Below are 19,870 nucleotides of genomic sequence, written 5' to 3'. Positions count from 1 at the left end.
GTGGGAGAAATGCGCCACCTCCAGGAATGATGCCTTAGGCCTGCGCTACGCTCACCGCTCATTCTCCTTAAGAAGGGGCACAGCCACAGACAGATCGGACACAGAATACACATCTTTTGCCTCTTTCTCGGTTTTCCAGTATGGTTCTCGTCGGCTCTCTGTAGGTCATAGGACGTCCCTGCTACTGTCTCCTGGGCTGCAGTCCTCCCATCGTCCTGTCTGCGATGTCAGACCGCCTTCGCGCTCTTCCCATTTCAGTACGTACGTTCTAGGTATTGAAGAGGGGAACGCTCGAAGGCTGTGTGCTCTGAGGCACACGGGTCGATTCAGCAGATACCACCTAGCATAGCATCGAACTAGAGGAACAAAGAGGTTGGGCGCTTGCGCACAAGAAGAGAAATCAGAGATGTGTAGGAGTGTGTGTTGCTACTAAAGGCTACCTCGTGACTATACCACCAGCTCATAACTGCTGACGTAAGAAACGCTCACGTGGAAATCAAGGGAGTGGACAGGGAAAGCATGCCTGTAGGGGGAGGTCACACCTCCCCACTACAGTATGTACGTGGATGTGCAAAATCCGAGTCACTATGCGTAATATACACTGGACTCGGTTTGTACATACTGCCATACTCGGGCGTCTGCGGGGAGACCCTCCTCCTCCTACTCATCATCACCAAATTCTATCTCTGGCCCATCGCGAGGCTCACAGGCATGGTAGCGTAAGAAAAGGTCCCAAGGTGCCTTGGCCTTGCTCATGAAGCTGTAGATAGGCGACGCCCTGACTTTCAAGACACCAGACTTGTTGAATTTAGCCTGCACGAGACGTCCGCGTCGCGGCCCAAATAGCGAGATGAGCAACACCTATAGGATTGAAAAGCGTACTGGGTTAGTATACATGCCAAAGACCAGTAGGAGTTGTGATATCATACCGGGAAGAGCGAGGTGTTCTCGAACTCCTTCTGTTGTAAACGGTTGTAGATCACCTGCGCAATACATCCAAGCTCGCAGAAAAGCAGTTCCCCTTCGATAGCATCTTCACCAGTGTACATAACGAGCATCATGTGCGGGAGTAACGTTTCTGGTTTACGGTAGTTCGATTGCCACTCGTAACGACCCCTGACCCTCCACTGCGGGATCTGGTTTGTCAAGAGGCGGCCCACGAGTAGCCCCCGGGGCAGATCTCCAAATGGATTGCCCTCCCTAAAGGGGTACCAGTTTGCGCTTTTAGCAAGAGATTCGGGGTAGCGCTTGGTCTCCTTGTATGAACTCTCGAAGTGTAGGTTCAGGTAGCGAAAAGTGGTAACTACTTGGCGCTCCATAATCTCCCAACTGCGAAGGGGACGGCCCAGGCCATCCGTCGTAGTTTTGTCCACCTTGTCATAGTTGTTGCATAAGTCGCGATGGCCTTCATGTTGCCTCGACATGTCCAAAGAATATCCCTTGATCTGCTTAGAAGACATGGGTTTGAACAGGCAGATATTCGAGGTGAGGAACTCCTGATCCACAGGATTAAATGATCCAAGAGTCACTCGGAGTTTCATGAGATCATCGCTCCGGTACTTGGGCTTCGGGTCGGACATGAGTGCCTCGATGAGGTTCATGACAGCTTTCTTGTACTTAACCCTCAGGGAGGCACGATTCGCCGCTCGGCCGTCGTCGTCGGACAGGGGACCCATGGTGTAGGGCAAAATGGAAGTTGTGGAAGCTGAAGGAAGAGAGGAGTAAGGGGAGTGGGGCTGGGTATGAAGAAGAAAACGGATTGAGAGCAGAGGCGAAGTGTGAAAGAGCGGGCACCGGTATATCTCCTTGGTTGGCAACGCGTCCTTTTTCCGCGAAAAATGGCACACTCATGGCAATCAACACCACGTACTGCAGATTCGTATAAATATGCGTAAAGAAAGCAGATCATAGTGACATAGTATGGGAATTAATTACCACTAGACCACATCAAAAACCAAGGTTCCTGTTTATGGCCTAGGGAGGCCTTATCCCAGTGTATCCCAGTCTGACACATAGTCTTTTCTAAGATAAGTGTGCGTGGGAATCTGCAGATGTGGGGCGCTAACCGCACATGACAGCGGGCGCTAACCCCCCTGGACTAGCGTTAACGTTATCTGTATAAGTCGGGGGAATTGGCACACGGCACCCCAACTTTTTGCTGGGCGGAACCCCCGGTGTCCTTAGCAATTCCCAACGGCACCCCAAATAGTTAGTTAACTATTGAAGAGCGAGAAACGCAAACCTGTCTGCGAACCAGGTCCGCCACTGGGAGTAGTGGGACTACAGGAGAGGAGAACACAGGGGTGGTCTAGAAGAGGACAAGTGTGTCTGATTGTCCTATCCATGCGATGAAGCCTTTTATCCATATCACAAATGCTGAGTAATCCGTACACCGCTAATCTCGGCACGATGGCGCAGTTCTCCCACTACACTATGTATCAAAAAGTTGGGGTGTCCTTAGCAATTCCCTGATCAGGTCAGGCCGCTCAGAGGCGTGCTCAGTTCTACTCAGTGAGCAAAAAACGGCAAGGTCCGAGCACTAAAACGGAAGGGGCAAGCCAAGAAGTCGCAGAGGAAATCCACTACATAGGTAAAAACAAAATCCTAAAACAAATCCCAACAAAGCTGAATCCCCAAAGCTGCGAACACAAACGCAAACGAGAAAACCGAGAAACCAGGCATGATGGGCGTCGGCGTCGCACGACCTAGCCACGGCAAGTCCGGGAATCCATACACGTAGCCGGACCAAGTATCGGGAAGGAAGAGTGAGGTGACGGTATGCAGACAGGAACTGGAACAGTCGTAGATGAAGGTGATTATGCTGCTGGTGCTCGTTATTAAGGCGTAGGTGAGGAAGAAACTGTAGTAGAGGTATAGGAAGGTTGGGAGGAGGAGTTTTAGGAGGAGGGTGAACATTGTTTCGTTTGTTATATTATTCTTTGGTGATTGGGTTGGGTGGTTGGAGGTCTTGTTTCGGATGTGTTGAGGGTTGTGGTTTGCGAGATTAGGGTTGATAGAGACCTATATGAAGTGGCTTCGATCTGAGGGCTAGTGATTTGTGCAGGAGTGCCCGGGAGATAGATAGATAGATGGTGATGAGGATGAAGAAGGGTTCAGAGGAAGTAAATACTCGAGTGTAGTGAGTTCATCATCCCTTTGTTCTTTGTCGTCTTTGTTTCTTTTCATAGTCTGATGCCGAAGAAGCCATTCAACAGCTGCAGCAGACTAAGATGAGAACGAGTTAGAACTTGGAACAAGGAGAGAGTCGAAGACAAGCTAGAAGGGATTAGTGGAGTCAGTAGTCAGTACATGAAAGAAAAGGAGCATTTTCGGAATATTTTGGTTTGTTTCTCATTGGCAAGACAACTTAATCTCTTTCTCTTTTGTACAGAACCATGACCGAGGAAAAAAAAAAGAAAGAAATTTGGCATCGTAAGAAAGTTGAAAAAGACAACCCGGTCTAACCATTGAATACAAAGAACTCCAAACAGCTGGAAAGAAATCGTCTCGGTGCGTTTCCCTTAAAAGATGAACCGGCCAATTCCCCTCCCCGATGCCAACAATGCATGCAAATAGACCCTGATTCATAGAAGAATAGGGGAATGATAAAAGTGAAATGAAAAGAAAAGCAAGAATGTGAATTGAACGTATATCAGGGAAGCGTGATTTCGTTGAGATTTCGCCTGGACAGGGAACAAGCTATGGTTTCAGCACTTGGGCGTGAGTATTGCTGGCTGCTCAAGGTCATTGAAGGGACATGATTTCACGGCGCAACACGTGCAAATCAGCCTCCCTTTCGCAAAGAGTCGTCAGCTGGAATGAGCTCGGGACCACCATTGATGTGTCGAGGCTCCGTTGATTTGGTGTTTTTGCGGCTCTTCTTCTTAGTCGTTTGCCATCCATGGCTGCTGTCGTTTGCACCGTTAGTCTGCCCGTTTGATCGCCGCGAGGGTTCGGGGTGTTGATTCTTGGCTGGGCCACCGTTATGAGAGGCATCCTGTCGGCCTTGGCCTTTCGACTTGCTCTTGCCATTGACACCGTTCGTCTTGTCAGAATGGTCACCATTCGTCCGCCGCTTTGTGTTGTTCGGTTGATGTCGGTTCTCGTTCAGCCCGGAGGCAGCAGGCTTATCACCCGTCTGTGCCGAGTTCTTAGAGTGACCGGTCTCCTTTGCCGTTCCTTGTGCCATGCCATTTTTTGGTCGATCTGGACTTGTCTTCGCGGGATGCTGCACAAGCTTCTCGGAATTCGACAGATGATAGTTCTGAAGCCGACTAGCGAGAAGCTCACTTTGCCCGTTCGCATCTGACTGATTTTCGGTACCTGGGGCGTCCGACTTTGGATTCTCCATAGACGGCCGTGTGAAGGTAGCCGAATTCTCCAAGTCAAAAGACCCAGAGTCCTGGTAACCTTGAGACAATGAGTCGGAGAAGCTTGCAGGTGTGTTCAGATTGTGGTCTTCCGAGGACGTATAATGACTGAGCGTAGAATAAGGGTCGAACAAGTCGGGCGGATATGATGAGCGAGGCTCACTCGGGCGCACTGAGCCATCAACAATCAACGGACCGGGTGCAATTGGACGCGGAGCGGATTGAGCCATTTGGGCCGGAGGCTTGGAGGCTGTGGTATTCTCAGAGCGAGCCGTTTCCGACGAGAAGGATCCCTGGCGGTAGTCTGGTTGAAATGGGATGAACGAATATCCATTCGAGACCAAACCCATCTGCGTGGACAACGGCGGGAGCATAGCGCCCTGCTGGAAGGCTTGGAGTTGCTGAGGAGTTATGTAATAACCCAAAACATCTTGTGGCCGATTCTCATCCGCAGAATTCGATAGGGATCCATTGCTGGCAAGACTGTTGGACCGCATTGCATTCTCATCCCCACTTCCTTCCCCGCCTTCTGATGACTCGATAGTCGGCCTTTGGTTTGACCAATTCTCCGTTGGTGGCGCCATGGGATAGAGGGGAATATAGGTAGGAAGAGGTGAGCCTTGAGGCCTTGCAGGCTGTGAATGCGCTCGCAGAGACCTCGGAGATCCGGTGACAGTCGACAATCGCCGAGAGTTACGACGAGTATCAGGCAGAACACTACTAGCCGAGGGCGAGGAAGGACTAGTGGTGGCTGCTTGCGACCCAGCTGCACCCACTGAAGCATAAGTCGGATTATAGATCGTTTGGTGTCGTAGTGTCGGGCTGAGTGTTGCCTGACTGCCTGATCCTGTTCCTGATCTTGGCCGAGAGGTCTCTTCTGGAAACTCTTGCTGCTGGGGAACAGGGAACTGAATGAAAGGCTGACGAATGAACATCGGTGGCGGCCTCCCAGTGATCAACGCCTGGTTGTGCAATTGCATCCGCAATTCTTGCTCCTGCGCCTGCAAAAGCTGAATCTGTTGGTATAGCTGATCATGCAGGAGGTACTGGGCTTGCTGCTGTGCATGCAGAGAGATATCTGATGCATTGCCAGTGTTTGGCAGTCGGAAATTCCCTTTGTTCCCGGTGTTTGACTGTCGTCGACCACCAGCAAGCCCACCGCGAGAGAACTGGTTAGATCGGCCTCCCCGGTTCACTCCCCGTCCACCCCGTGATGGAACGGAGGGGGTGAGAGTTGGACGCGGCTGGGGTGGCGGTCTCTCCCAAGTCCGCTCCTCTTCTGGTGGGAACTCGAACTGCTCACAACACTGTGCTAAATCGCCATTTGCAATGTACTTGAAAGCCCTTCGCAATTCCAGATGTAACCCGCGGAACGACGTGTCATCAGCCGTGTTACCCAGGTTTCTGAACGTGTTGAACGGCTCCTCCACGCAGAGGCGGTTATTCAGTTGCAGGTGCCACCCCTTGGCCTCTTTGTCGATCAGAGTGCCGTCCCTTACCGAAATGACATTATTCTCATAATCGATCTCATGGCCATAGTACCGGAAGAATTGAAACAGCAACTCGCCAACTGATTGCTTGTTCTTGCGGCCAAATTGAGACAGGGTCTTAAGATCATCGTCAAACGAACAAACCACACCATCAGGTGTTGTTCGCTTTTTGTGCGGACGGGCTTGCAAACTCGGGAGAATGGGAGGGTCTCTCAACTGCAGGAAGCTAATAATCAGACAGATCCAGGTATAAGAACTTAACGTCCCTCCAAGTGCTGCATCATTCAGATTCCGCCGTTTCGTCCAATGCTTTATGGCCATCGCCAATGGGCGTACTCGTTCATCCACCTCAACGTAGGTTCGGATCATCCGAGTATTCTCCAATGCCAAGGTGTTATTGACATTCATGTCGCAGGCCAACCGGAGCTCGGGGTCCCAAATCTTCACGATGGGGACCTTCGCATGCGATACACACACAACTCGTTCCATCCCATCTGTTCAGGTCGGTCAGTTATTCAGTCAGGCGATCTCAACGGGCTGTCTTACGTCTAGCCAATACCTCGGCTAACAAACACACATGCTCCAATTCCTTATAGTCGGTCGTGATGCAAATGTCCACTGCCTCAAGTCAGTACTTTGTTCGCCCGCCGTTTAATCCTGTCCGGGAAGAGGACACCTACCATCCGAGTCACTAGAACAAAGCTTATTCCCCGAGGAGCCAAAAATATTCGCCTTGATGTTGTGGCCGGGCCATTGGTCATTGAAAAGTTTCTCCAATTTCCGAATGAGCTGTCGCCTTCGATCGTCACTCTCTGCAGATGGTAACAACCGATCGTACAGGTCCATGATGTCAGCCGTCAATTTTTTCTCCTCTTCCGGATCGAGTTTCTCCTTCAATGGCCCCTTCTCCTCCGGTAGTATATCTGCGCCCAAACTGTACGGTATTCGACGTCGAAAATATGCCATGGCGGTCTCATATTTACACCCTCCGAGCGGTTTTCGGGCGAGGGCGGGAAAATGTGTCGCCTCAGAATGTGTGGATCGAGGCGAAATGCTTCCGCGGGCGGGGGACGGCGACCGGGAGTGAAAAGAAAAGTTGCGCGCATGCTGATATGGGGTTGAGGGTAGGGAATTCGACTGGTGCGTAGTCAACGGAGGCCGAGCTGCGGACTCCGGCATGGCGGATCGCGGCACGTCGGATTGCGGCTTCCATGCCATCGTGGAGGGCTGCACCGACGCTATCGAGGCGACGTCACCGTGGTGGGAATACTTTGCATTCCCATCGAATTTTGCGACCATATAGCAATTCGCAGCTCTGGCACCGTCGTGGCCCTTCCGTTCGTGGGCTCGGCAAAGAATAAGAGAATCCACACCCACACACCACACACACAATATGACCCCCTCGGTTTTTGCTCAGTTGAAATTCACCAAACGGATAGGATTCTGTGTACGATCGATATGTTCGGATGAGGTGGATATGCACGTGTGCAACACGTCAAGAGTTCGGTGATGTGTGAGAGGCGGCGGAAGCAGATCGTGGTGGAAGACTTTAAATCGCCCTCGACCAAAGTCGCGAAAAGCTGGAATTTTTTTTTACCTCGCAGGTCACTCGGGACCAGTGAAAATGGAAATATTAGACGTAAAAAAGAACAATGCCTCAACCAGGAGAGTAAAAGTAAGACACGAGAAGAAAAGAAAAAAAGACGAGTCTGAAGAGAGAGTCCGAGTCGAGGACTGAGTCAAAGAAACCAAACCAAAGGGAAAATGAGACCGACGGATCATGCAGTTCCGTCCCTTCAAGGCGAATTCGTAGGAACCAGCCTGGGTTCCGGTTGTATGAGAAAAAGGGAAGTGTAGCCAGAGAGGGGAACTCGAGAGAGAGAGGTTGTGAAGTCGAAGGTCAGCCCCTGTCGGCGGTAAAGACACTGCCGACCGTTTCTCCCCTCTTGAAGAACTCCAATCTTTCCACGACAACGATTGTTATAGACAAATATCAGGGGAATCCTACCACGGTAGGTACCAGGAAAGAGTTGGAAGTCTTGAGTGAAGGCGAATTCACAATTCCGTTTCTGCAGAACAGCCTCCAAGTCCCGCGATAGAGACTACTGTGTATTGAAGAAGTAGCTCTCCTCTTTTCTTATGGCAATCAGGGGCTGACTTCTGCCCTTTGTCTTTAGTTAGACACTATGGATTCTCTCTCTCACTTATCTTTTACTAATCTTTCTTCATTTTCTCTATTGAGAAGCCAAAAGCCAAAACTGACAAGGTACTGCGTAGGGCGTTGGAGTGCCCGCAGTATCACCGAGCTATGCATTCATGCAGGTACCATGACGACAGACAGCAAGTTATGGTGAACGTTGTTGTCACATGTGAATTGCCTGGGTACAGGGTACTCGATATACTATTCTCTTCAATATAACGAAGTATATAATCCCAACTCTCCTTTTCTCTCCTGAGGATCTTTCTCAAGTTCTCCCCGCGATCGGCAGTCCTTGCACGTGCGACGTTGTAAACCTAATCCCTGGTGGCCTCAGGCAGAATTATCACCCTTGACTTTGGTTATCGATACACACTGCACAGTACATCGACTGTCTCTTTCCTCTCACCCTGATGAAAAGCCTGAGCTTCGCTATATCCTCCGTGGCGAAGACATTCCATAAAATGGTTCTTTGTCCATACCAAGCCCAATGGACCCGCCATGCTTCATTCTTTGGAACGGTGGCTCCTCGAGTCCGATGAGGCTTGACGAGACGAAGCTTGTGGGGTCATAGCGGTTGGGCCGTCTATATCCGTGGGTGGCCCAGGTTCAGCTAGTTGGTGTCCTTTGTTTGCCAGGGCAGGATATCACCTGACCAGGGATGGCGGGCTTCTTTTTTGGCAGCGCTCTTTTGTCAACCTTCTTTTATATGGAGGATTGGGATCTGGTGTTGGACAAACGTGGAGAAAGCTCCGAGTCTGGCCTACACCATGACCTCACTCCCAAAGATCGGGCACTCAAATAGTCACACTACGACCTGATTTGGCCAAACACAATGTATGACGAGGGGGAGTTATCACGATCGAGGCCCTGGAGGTAACGAGGGTGGGACGTTCAGCTGTATCGTGCTAGTGATACACCTCCGATGTGTTTAAGGGGGTGTGCTGATACTGTGCCTTTCCGCTCTATTGCTATGGGCAGACACGATTGTGTAGAGTCGTAAGGTTTGAGGGAGCCGACGCTCGGGCAACGGAAATAGGTATGTATAGAAGGCAAGTATATCTTCGACTTTCATATCTGCGTACCTCGGCAGCTCCTATCTTCAATGAAGTTGATTCACTCCGACAAACGCTGAAAAATATTCTCATGCACATCGTATATGCGGGAGGGACTCGGGTTGCTGACTGGTCCGTTGAGCCGGATATGTACATTGAAGTACATGGACATGTGGCCAATCCATAGGTAGAGGGCGCGGACCTTGCGGAAGAATATAAACTGACGGCCGGGGGTTGTCCGACCTTTCCTGAATGGATTGACCGAGCTGGTCATAGCACTGTTTGAACTGTATTCTGGAAGCAACGATGTTACTCATGCATCGCATCTGCTCTTAGATGCAGGTTTAGTCTTTCAAGCTAAATGTCGGTAGAGCATTCCAGGAAAAACCCGTCAAACTTGTTGCCGTTCGCCTCCACGAGGCTCTCGGTAGTCGATCAGGCTCAGCTGCAGCGCGCTAGAGGTGTCTATTGTATGCATTTGATTCGGATCACTGTACATCACCGTACATGAAGCTGCAGATCACATTCCATATATGACTAAACTGTTCACTTGCAGCCACCGATGGCGTCCAGAGGCAAAGGATTCTTGGCAGGCTGACTGCATGCGATTGCAGAGTCTTTTGCATGTTCCAAGGTTTGGTATCATCGTCTGTTAAGCCGAAGGAATTCGTTCCTTTAGCCCGGGTTATGTGACCAAGTGAAGGAATCTCGGGTACTGGGGGAGTATACACAGTAGAAAAAATAGAAGTACTACAACAGTACCTACTACAACATAGTACATCGGATAATGCTAAAGCGAACAATGTCAATGGCCCGTTTTAAGTGGGGAAATGGCCAAGTTTCCAAGATCTGGACCATTAAATGTCTGTAAAGCCTACAAAGTATGAAGCATCGTGAGTAATAATGTGTAGTAAATAACTAACTAACTAGAGATCGATAATCAAGACACGAGGGGGAGCTCAACGCTTAGACACTTCCCCGTGGCCCCGTCCAATCTCCGGTGACCGGCCCCATCAGTGACGAATTAGAGCGCTTGGGTTGCCGGGAATTGCCGTGGAGAGTCGAGGTACAGAAAAAGAAGAAAAGTAGAATTGAAAAGAAAGCGATCACAACTAACTAACTATGGGTTGGGGGGAGATAACTAACTAGTATGTGAGATTCTACTGCGTAATAGGTAAAACAACAAAAGCAAAGCAAAAGCAGGAAAGTAACTTGATTAACTTGTCCTACAGTTGTTAGTTAGTTACCTGTTTGAATAAAAAAAGAGAAAAAGTCTCCTATTTTCCGTATATTTCCCTTACAATTAAACCCCCCTCCTCCCCTCCATAAGGTAATACACACCCACACCCCCATATCGGACCCTCTCTCCTTTTCCCTCTTTTTCATCCCTCATCATTTGGACTCCCTGCCTCGTTGACTCGTGGTAGACTCGTTATATCCCGAGGTCTTCTCTCCTGTAAGTGTTACGACTTGAACACCCTTTTTTTTCTCTCTCGTTTCCATAACCAATTGGAATTCTCTGCCCCGTTGAGAAAGATGAGAAAGATAAAATATTCAGAGAGCGCAAAGAAAAAAAGATAACTTCAAAACCACCGTTTCAAGATTGTGAATTCTGTGTTAAAATTCAGTCTCTTGTTTCAATATTGTCGAAACCCGGAGAACTGTCCGTGTGTTGTGGATCGAGCTCACATTTTTTTTCTCACGACAGATCGCCTCTGTCCGGATCACTCCCTCGCCCCCTCGGAATTGTCGCACCCTCGGTCTTTTGATCTCAACAATGTCTTCGTACTACGAACCTCAGGGATGGCAAGCACCCGCTGCGCGCCAGGCTTCTTGGGAGCAACCGGCGCCTCCTTCCCGGTCAGGTACGGCATTCACACCGAGGAAGCCGGAGCAAACATTAACTTGTGATAAAGGATCCAGCTCGGTCTCTCAACGCGAAGATATTCCGGCCTTTTCCACCCAATTTGACGGTACGGAGACACTTCCTCGACCCCTATACTTGCTTTTCCGAACCCGAATTACATATGGCCCGATACAAATCTGGTGGTTTGGAGGGTTGTGGAGGCTTCAAAATATTCTGGACAAGTGCTGATCCTTGTAATTTTTTTTGCAGAGGTTGATCGTGCGATCGACAATCTCGTTAAGAGCGGGAAGCTGTGGAATGCTCCTCGGCGGGATTCGATGCCCATGATGATGGGCCGGCCCTACCCCGACTACGGTATGTTGCGGGCACGGATGGCACCCAGAACGCGTTTCTGACTTGTCTCTTGACAGACCCTCGTATGGGTGGTGGCCCTCAGCGACACCATTCGATCAGCGAATTCGATGGCAACCGAATGCCCCCGGCTGGCAACGCCCAGGGATTCTACGCCTCCCAACGCTACCAGGGTCGTCCCAACGAGGTGGAACAGATGATGCAGGCGAAGCGTCGGATGGCAGCACAGCGGGAGAGGGAGCTCCGCAACTATCACCAGGAGCAGCAGTACAACCGAAGTACGTGGTAGCCTCTGTCTTTTTTCTTCTTTCTGAGCCCTCGCTATATTCCCCCGTTGGCTTTCGTTCCCTTTTTTTTTGCTACTTCTCTGCATCTATGTATCCGTTGGCCTGTGTAATATATTGGTTTGGCTTTTCCATTTTTCTTTGAACACGGGGTTTTAATACTTTTTTTTCTTTCTTTCAAGGCCTCCTCGCCGAGATGTCTGCATCCAAATCCGACCGTTCGACCAGCCCAGCCGCCGTGAGCGAGGACAGCCGCCGTGAACTCCTCGCCCGTCAGCACCGCGCCCTGTACGGCAACGAAAGCCCAGCCTTCTTCCCGCCCGGTGCCTTTTCCGACGATAACTCGCGCGCGGATAGCCAAACCGGCGGCGGCACCCCCTCGTCCGGTGTTCGTGGATCCTCCCCGCGAGGCGTCGACCCATTCGGCCTGACACAGGGCGCGACCGCTAACGCCGATGCCACCACTGGCTTGCAGTCTCCCCCGCGTGCCAACAGCACCTCGTCGCCCAGCTCCGCCATGAACGCCGGCTTCACCGAGCAGCCCCCAACCTCCGCCTCGTCGCCCGATGCTGACTCGCCCTCCTCGCGCCAGGCCCCGGCCAAGTCGTCCGGCCCCATCGGCTCTGTTGGTCCCATCGGTTCCCGCCCGACCCCCGGCCAGACCTCTGCACCTCCCTCCAACCCGGCCTTGAAACAGCGCTCCATCACCCCTCTCCCGTCGCCCCTCGGACTCGGCTTCACACCTGCTGAATCCGCCGCTGGAGTCCCTACCGAGCGCACCTCCTCGGCCGGACCCACGCCCCCTGCAACCTCTGCAGCTGGTGCCCCTGGCGCCAAGGATTCTGCTGGCGGTGTAGGCCTCGGCTGGAGCAACGGCAACGGTGTCTGGAGCTCCAAGAGCGGTCTCGGCGTGCAAGCGTCTGTTTGGGGCTAGACAAACTCTTTTGATTTTGATGGCATTACTTGAAGTGGGCGCTCGTTGCATATTGGACTTGGGGGTTTTCTTGCTTGTGTGGCGTTGTGAAAAGTACAAAAGACGGCTTCCATTGGTTTGAAAACACGGACTTTGACGCGCGACATATATGAGACCGATGGATACAGGACTCCTGCTTCCGTCCGTCCGGCGCTCGACCCGGTTTGATGTCTATTTCTTGCGCTTCTTAATCTGTTCATTCTGGGGGTTTGGGCTGGCTGGCGACTATGGGAAAAGGGAAATCATCTTCACATCTCTGGATGATATGATGCCTTACTCTCTCTAGGTCGGTGTGCCAGTATGTGATTTGCTTTTGGTCTCGGACTTCTTTTTTGTTTTCTCTGTGCCCGCGCGAATATGGTCGGAAATATGGTCGGAAATACGGCGCTTTATCTGTGATGCTCGTGGGACTATGTATGGACATTTTTCGGTGTTTTTCATGTCGGGTTCTTTTTGTGCTTACCATTTATCTTTCTTGTTGGGTGGTACGGGAAATTTGGACACTGTTTACTTTCATTTTCATTTCTTTTCTACATAGTTCTGGTCACTGATCTGCCTGTTTTACTATCTCGGAGAGGATGGGGAGGCGAACCGAGGCTCAAAACGGGTGTTTTCTTTTGATTTTGGGACTGGATCTTACCTACTTAATGGTTATGGGTGATGCTGTCGTGCTGTAACAAGATTTGGAGATTTGATGGTGTTGGTTTTACCTGGTTGTATCTCGTTGAGTTCGTTCTCTTTGGTCTTTGGGATCTGCTTTGGAATACGACGGGAGAGAAAGGGATGCTGTGTCCATAGGTACCTATATCTATTGACTTAGGTTATGGCTCGTTCATTCCTTCATAATCTGTTCTAGTAACTTATATGGACACTGTAACCTTCTCAGGTATCTCCGGGGTGTGGTGCTTTCATGCTTCACCACACGAGGACCAGACTATCAGGTACTAGTCTTCTATGGTTATAGACTTGGAAGTGGTAGGTTGCATGGGATGACTCGTAATATAATTTTGATTCAAGCAAGATCACTGATAGTCTATAGAACTCCCAGTCAACATAAATTAAGCATTATGACATGCATGAAAAGCGCGCAAACAATTTCTCCCACCTCTCCGGGTCCAAAGTCAACCCCAGTTAAGCACCACAGTAGGAAGGATCACGGCAACACAGAATTGTCTTTCTCAACTGGATTGGCCTCCGTCAATGACAACCCGGGATGTGCATCAAGGCGCCGTGGCATCAGGAAGGGTATTTCACCAGGACAGGTTAGACAGAGCTGGTATTTGCTGCAGGGATATGATCCGTCTGATCACGGTATTCCGCCTCAGGGATAGCATGCACGATCTTCCTCTTCGCAGTGAAAAGACCAACGACACCACGTTCCTGGTTAGTCCCAAGCCAAGGTTTGCGAGCTTCACTCAGGACCTTCTGAGCGAGGAAGTAGATGAGCTGACCGATAATGATGGCGACAAAGGCAATCGGGTACATCCAATGGATCTGATAATGGAAGACCTCGACGCCGATGATGACACCCCAGAAATTCATCGTGAGCATGGAGACATTGAAGAAGGCAGCCGAGGAAAGACGGAAGAGCAGCGGCGCAAGACAGTAGAACAGACTCAGACAGAGCGTGTAGCCGGTAAGATATCCGCCAACCTTGCCATTCCAGTGCGCAGCCTGGAAAGAGGCGCGGTCGAAGATGCCAGCTTGGACGCCGTTGATGATCATTCCGAAGAAAGACATCTGGCCCAGCACCTCGTACACGGGCCGGGTGCTGACGAAGTATTCTTCGCCCGTGTTGGTGAGGCCGTAGAATGACGCTCCCAGCAACGCGAACAGATCGCCCTTTAGCTGGTTGCCGGAGGAGACGTCGCCGCCGTTTGTGCCGGTGATGTGGTCCGAGGCAATGAGGACGCCCATGCCGCCGATGCAGATGATGATACCTATCACCTGGGTGATGTGGTAGCGCACGCGGAGGAAGAGGAAGGAGAGGACGACGACTACGACGATGGCCCAGAAGTTGATCAGTTGCGCGCTTAGCATGGTTGTGTATTGGTAGGCCAGCACGATGAAGTAGTTGCCTTCCACATCGCAGAAGGCGAGAATGATGTCTGTTGGTTGTTAGTGGGAGTTCTCGAAAGTATGGGATATATCGAGGGAAGCATACATTTCCAGCCGTCACGGTACACCATTCGGAGCCAGCCTTTCATGCCGTAACGGTACATCGTATAAGGAGTGAAAATAGCGTTTAGGAGAACATAATTTAGGAAGGTCTGGAAGGCAGGAACCGCCCAATGCTCAAGACCGAGTAGGGTGGTGAAGGTACCGGTTGAGGTATTGGCAATGGCGAGAATTTGACTGCGAGTAGCAGATTAGTTTTGGCACTTTCAGGTTTCGGCAATTAGTTATATGGTACTTACCCTAGAATCACAGTGATATAGAACTCCTTGGTCCTGAAGTAGGCGAAGGACCCTTTTTTCTGCTCGTCAACTAGATCCGCCGGCTGCACGGGGCGCTCCGAGTCGTCCGCCTGCGAAGAGCTCTGCGCCCCCGCCACTACAGCATCTTTGGGCAGCGAATTCGTAGAAGAGCCGACATGACCATCATTGTATTTGCCGATACCAGAAGACTGGACGGTAACCTGCTCCTTGAATTCAGACATGGGTGTAACGTCGCGCAGCAAGCTTGAAAAGCGGGGTTGTCCTCGTGTGGTGCAGATGGCAAACCAGTTGCAAATTGCGATTAGATCTGAATGTACTTGACAGTCAAAGGGAGCTTTATAAACCTGAAACGAGCGCAAAACTCCCGAAGTCGCTCGAATATCGGTTTGATCGTTGGGGTGACGAGTGGTAAGAGGAAGCAAATTTTCTACAGAACGTAGGAAAAAGGCGTCTGGAACCTTTCCCCATCGGGTAAATCTGCGATAAGAATCTGCCATGCTATTGTGGACAGCCAATAAGCGCAAAGATGGTGGGGGCGGTGAGGGTCTGTGCTGCGGAACTGCCCGTCCGCCTGGTCCCTTGAGTCAGCAGCTTGAAGGCCAGGCGGCGGTACATGATGGGTACTTTGGAGTTGGGTGATATTCCCGCATAAATGGAAGTATATTTTAGGTACCCTCTCTGGCAGCTTGTTCTAAGGTTATGTGGAGATCCATGCGTTAAGTTCGATATGCAGAGAATATTTATAGCTTTTATAGATTGGTAGATGGAATCTTAAAACTCATATAGAGTGACATCAGAGGTCGACATGAGAGGTATGTGTTGCTGAACACTCTTGTTATGGAGTATGGAGTATGGACACATAGACTGATGCGATCGGGAGACCCCTGAGAGAAAGAAGTTCCCCAGGGCCCAGCTCTTCTGCCGATCACAGATGAACACCAAAATGACAATAAAATAGTCTAAATTTTTAGCATGCTTACATTCCTGAAGATAGCATATTTCTGCCGTATGTGCACATCATGGGTAACATAGTTCGTACATACTTAAAAATAGATGATAGTTGGACGTGGTTATAGGTACCTTAGGTACCTAAGAGATGTCAAGAGAGAGACCGTAGCCTGATTTCTGGAAAGTTCCCACTTTCTTCTCCGACAGATTCTCTTCTTCTACACAGAAGCTTACTTTATCTTATGTCAAAGGCTTAAGGGGAAACGGAACTCCAAATCCCACCAAGTACCTGCCGAGGCCGTCAGGTGGACCTGATCCCCGATCGTCATCCCCTCCGCAGACTCTTTCATCATCCTTGGGATCTCCACCTCCATTCCCTCTTCCCGTCCCTTCTAATCCTTCGAGAAAGCTACACAATCCTCAAATAAACCTTTTATTTTCTTCATTCCTTTTTTCCCCCAACCTTCCAACTCTCCTCTCGCGCCGGTGCACTCTTATCAGGCCCGGAGTGACGGGACGCCTCTTCCCGTTGCTGCCAGATCATGGCGCTGGAAGTACAGCCGCCCGACGGTCGCAAACGAGTAAAGGTTTACGAACTGAGAGATAATGACTGGTTCGATCGAGGAACTGGTTTCTGTACGGGTCAAATCTGCGAGGTGAGTCGTCGCGCGCGTTGTGCGCGCACTGGGATCGTGCGATGTCACATCGCGCGTCATAATCCCGGGCGCATCATTGTCTCTTCCCTTACTGATAGCTTTCGCATAGGAGGAGCCCCGTATATTTGTCGAATCGGAAGACCTGCCAAATCGCATGTTACTTGAAACGCGAATCACCAAGGACGATGGCTATCAAAAACAGCAAGGTATCGATCCCACTATCACCATCTCATCGACGTTCTATTCGATTAACCACGTCACGCGATACAGAAACTTTGATAGTATGGACGGAGCGGAATGGCACGGATATGGCCCTGAGTTTTCAAGAGGCTGAAGGCTGCGCCGTGATTTGGTGAGGAGTCAACAAAAATCTTTGCGCGCATGAGCTAACGCCATTCAAAGGGACTTTGTCAATACCGTCCAACAACATCTTCTCAGTCTCGCTTCAGTCGGTAAGTTTTGTCGCGTGTTTGGAAGCTAGCAGCTCTAATGTTCCCTCAGATGATGCCTTGTCCGATGACCTCGATCACTACCAGTCCGTCGTATTACCGGCCCCCGAACTCGGAACCCTTCCCGAAATTGAACAGATTGTGCGAAATGCAAGCATGACCCAGGTTGGCCGGGATTCGCTGTCCAAGCTTATCATTCGCGACGATTACATTGCCAAATTGGTACCGCTAGTGTCAATGGCGGAAGATCTGGAGAGCCTGATCGACCTACATCGCTTGTGCAACATCATGAAGTCTCTCATTTTGCTGAACGACAACACTATCATCGAAACCGTTGTTTCGGATCATGTCATCCTCGGTGTGGTTGGGGCTCTAGAATGTATGCTCCAAGCGCTTTACTTTGACATGTGTTGAGACTGACGAAAACAGATGACCCTGAATTCCCCACGCATAAAGCAAATCACCGACAATATCTTGCAGACAAATCGCGTTATAAGGAGGTCGTCCCGATCAAGGATGCGCTCATTCGCCGCAAGATTCGAAGTACATGGAGGCTACAATACTTGAAGGACGTGGTGTTGGCTCGGATTCTGGACGACCCGACGTTCTCTGTGCTCAATTCTCTGATATTCTTCAATCAGATGGAGATTGTGAACCACATCCAAGCCAATGGACCATTCCTGCGAGAGCTATTTTCTGTTTTCGATCCCAGGAATTTGGACCAGAAACGCAAGGATGATGCTGTCCAATTCCTTCACCAATGCGCCGGAATTGCGAAGAACCTACAGGTACCGTCGCGGACTCAATTGTTCGCCAACTTTATTAGCCATGGCTTGTTCGCCGTGATTGCCTTTGCTGTCAAGCACGTGAACCCAGCCATGCGCACGACTGGCATTGATATCTTGGTGGCTCTGCTGGATCACGACCCAGTCATGATGAGAAGTTACATGCTCAAGGCAGTCAACGAGAAAAAGACACCACTCACAGACACCTTGATCGACCTGCTTCATGTCGAGACCGATCTTGGCGTCAAAAACCAGCTTGCCGATGCTATCAAAGTTCTGCTTGATCCCCAGATACCCATGCAGGACCCGCTTGGTCGGGCTGGACCCGATTACTTCAAACTTCGCACCAACAGCCTTCTATCCGATGCATTCGTTCAGCAACATTTTGATGAGTCCTCCAAACGGCTATTCCAACCGCTTAAACAGCTTGCCAATCGCGCAACCCGTAAGTGGTCAAATTTATGGTGTTTGCCTTGGACACTTGCTAATGTAATGTAGTTAATGACTTGACATTCCAAGAGGTCACCCTCTACACGCATCTTGTTGATATACTCACCTTCTTCGTCCGCCAGCACCTTTTCCGCACACGCAACTCTATTCAGAGTGAATCTCTCGCTCCTCGCGTTGCACAGCTCCTGCGAGTGCCACAGAAACATCTAAAACTTGGTAAGTAAATGTGCTTCCACACCGAGGAGCTGCCCCACGCCGTTACTAATGCGAACAACAGCCGCCCTCAAATTCTTCCGTACCTTGATCAGCCTCCAAGATACCTTCTATCAAGCTCTCATGACACATAATAACACGTTCGAGTTGATTCTCGATATCGTCTACGAGACAATGCCTCGTGACAACCTGCTCAACTCGGCCTGTCTTGAACTTTTCGAATTCATTAAGCGTGAAAACATCAAGCCTTTCATCCTTCACGTTGTCGAGAAATATCGCGAGAAGCTCGAAAATATCGTCTATGTGGATACCTTCCAGAGCTTGATTCTACGATATGACCAGATGCAGGGGTACGGGGCCGAGGTCGACTCAACACTGTTCGGCCATGATGAACCGACCGACCCAGCCAGCCCTCCACGGAAAATGTACATCAGTGGACAGCGCTGGCAGGGTGCGCGAGAGTTGGACCCCGCGGAAGAAGATTACTTCAACACGTCGGACGATGAGGACGAGGTAGGCACTTCGTGAATTGAGACGGTTGGGGAGAAAGGCTGACCAGACAAGATCAAGTGGGCGCAGAATGACGGACCTTCAAATGGATCCGCATCTCCGGCCATCAAACCTTTGGTTGACTACCCGGATGATGACGATGAGGACATCATGGACACGAAAGCCGAAGGCGCAGACCAACCGCCAATGGCTAGTCAAACGGAGACTCCTGATGATGTTCCCGCATCAATACTTACACAAAGTCCTCCCGAGCGACTTTCAGAGAAGCGTCGCCGTGAGGAGGAAGACGACGATGAGCTTATCAAGCTTACCGCGGGACCTAAGAGAAGAAGCTCAACCAGCAGCAACTCCAGTTCCAGTCTTATGAATCGGAGAAGCTCTGCAAACAAGAATGCATCACCTGACGTCAAGAACAACGTCACAAGTGTTGCCCCGAAAAGAATTGCGATCAACTTCGGATCAACAGCCAGGCAGCCTTCAGACGATGACACCACTAGCATGGAGACAACGAGCGAGAGTAGCGAGGAGAGTCGCGATAAGAGCCAGGGCAACGAGGGTGGTTGAACATGCAGCGTTCATAAGCCAGGCGTTTTTGTTTCCTGAATTCGGTTTTTTCTCTTACATGACCCTAGATACCAGATACAGTTGCGGGATTTTTCATTATTTCGTCTTTTACTGTTCGTTGGGCGAAGTCCATTCTTCTTCCTTTTCTCTTTTGAAGACCTTCACTGCCTGTTTCCCTTGGTTTATGAAGTGTCCTCTGGTGGCCCGAAGTAGTACATGGCAAGGCGTATGGGCAATGCATCTGGCTTTGCGGTGACTCTGATTTTTCTT

General features: G+C 50.4%; 5 protein-coding genes across 5 annotated transcripts; 2 read left to right on the top strand and 3 right to left on the bottom strand.

Annotated features, from left to right (window-relative positions):
- Positions 1 to 660: 660 nt before the first annotated feature.
- On the bottom strand, positions 661 to 1,676 carry N7515_000595 (uncharacterized protein; the record flags this gene model as incomplete). Its single annotated transcript, XM_056661339.1, has 2 exons — positions 661 to 861; positions 930 to 1,676. The coding sequence occupies 2 exons, from the start codon at positions 1,674 to 1,676 to the stop codon at positions 661 to 663; spliced, it is 948 nt and encodes a 315-aa protein (XP_056526505.1).
- Positions 1,677 to 3,784: 2,108 nt separating this feature from the next.
- N7515_000594 (uncharacterized protein) lies at positions 3,785 to 7,159 on the bottom strand (the record flags this gene model as incomplete). The annotated part of the gene is made up of 3 exons (XM_056661338.1): positions 3,785 to 6,354; positions 6,434 to 6,478; positions 6,541 to 7,159. The coding sequence occupies 3 exons, from the start codon at positions 7,157 to 7,159 to the stop codon at positions 3,785 to 3,787; spliced, it is 3,234 nt and encodes a 1,077-aa protein (XP_056526504.1).
- Positions 7,160 to 10,889: 3,730 nt separating this feature from the next.
- On the top strand, positions 10,890 to 12,548 carry N7515_000593 (uncharacterized protein; the record flags this gene model as incomplete). The annotated part of the gene is made up of 4 exons (XM_056661337.1): positions 10,890 to 11,085; positions 11,229 to 11,333; positions 11,390 to 11,608; positions 11,797 to 12,548. 4 exons carry the CDS (start codon positions 10,890 to 10,892, stop codon positions 12,546 to 12,548), a joined length of 1,272 nt encoding a protein of 423 aa, XP_056526503.1.
- Positions 12,549 to 13,850: 1,302 nt separating this feature from the next.
- N7515_000592 (DUF914 domain membrane protein) lies at positions 13,851 to 15,246 on the bottom strand (the record flags this gene model as incomplete). The annotated part of the gene is made up of 3 exons (XM_056661336.1): positions 13,851 to 14,695; positions 14,752 to 14,942; positions 15,005 to 15,246. 3 exons carry the CDS (start codon positions 15,244 to 15,246, stop codon positions 13,851 to 13,853), a joined length of 1,278 nt encoding a protein of 425 aa, XP_056526502.1.
- Positions 15,247 to 16,515: 1,269 nt separating this feature from the next.
- Positions 16,516 to 19,600, top strand: N7515_000591 (SMEK family protein; the record flags this gene model as incomplete). Its single annotated transcript, XM_056661335.1, has 9 exons — positions 16,516 to 16,629; positions 16,739 to 16,835; positions 16,900 to 16,981; positions 17,032 to 17,081; positions 17,131 to 17,457; positions 17,508 to 18,308; positions 18,362 to 18,529; positions 18,591 to 19,039; positions 19,091 to 19,600. The coding sequence occupies 9 exons, from the start codon at positions 16,516 to 16,518 to the stop codon at positions 19,598 to 19,600; spliced, it is 2,598 nt and encodes an 865-aa protein (XP_056526501.1).
- Positions 19,601 to 19,870: the final 270 nt, after the last annotated feature.

The sequence above is a fragment of the Penicillium bovifimosum genome, assembly GCF_028826915.1.
Source record: "Penicillium bovifimosum strain IBT 22155 chromosome Unknown utg000001l_segment0_segment0, whole genome shotgun sequence".
NCBI classification, from domain to species: Eukaryota; Fungi; Ascomycota; class Eurotiomycetes; order Eurotiales; family Aspergillaceae; genus Penicillium; species Penicillium bovifimosum.
The sequence above is the reverse complement of the archived record's forward strand: the minus strand, read 5'-3'. Positions and strand labels throughout refer to the sequence as shown.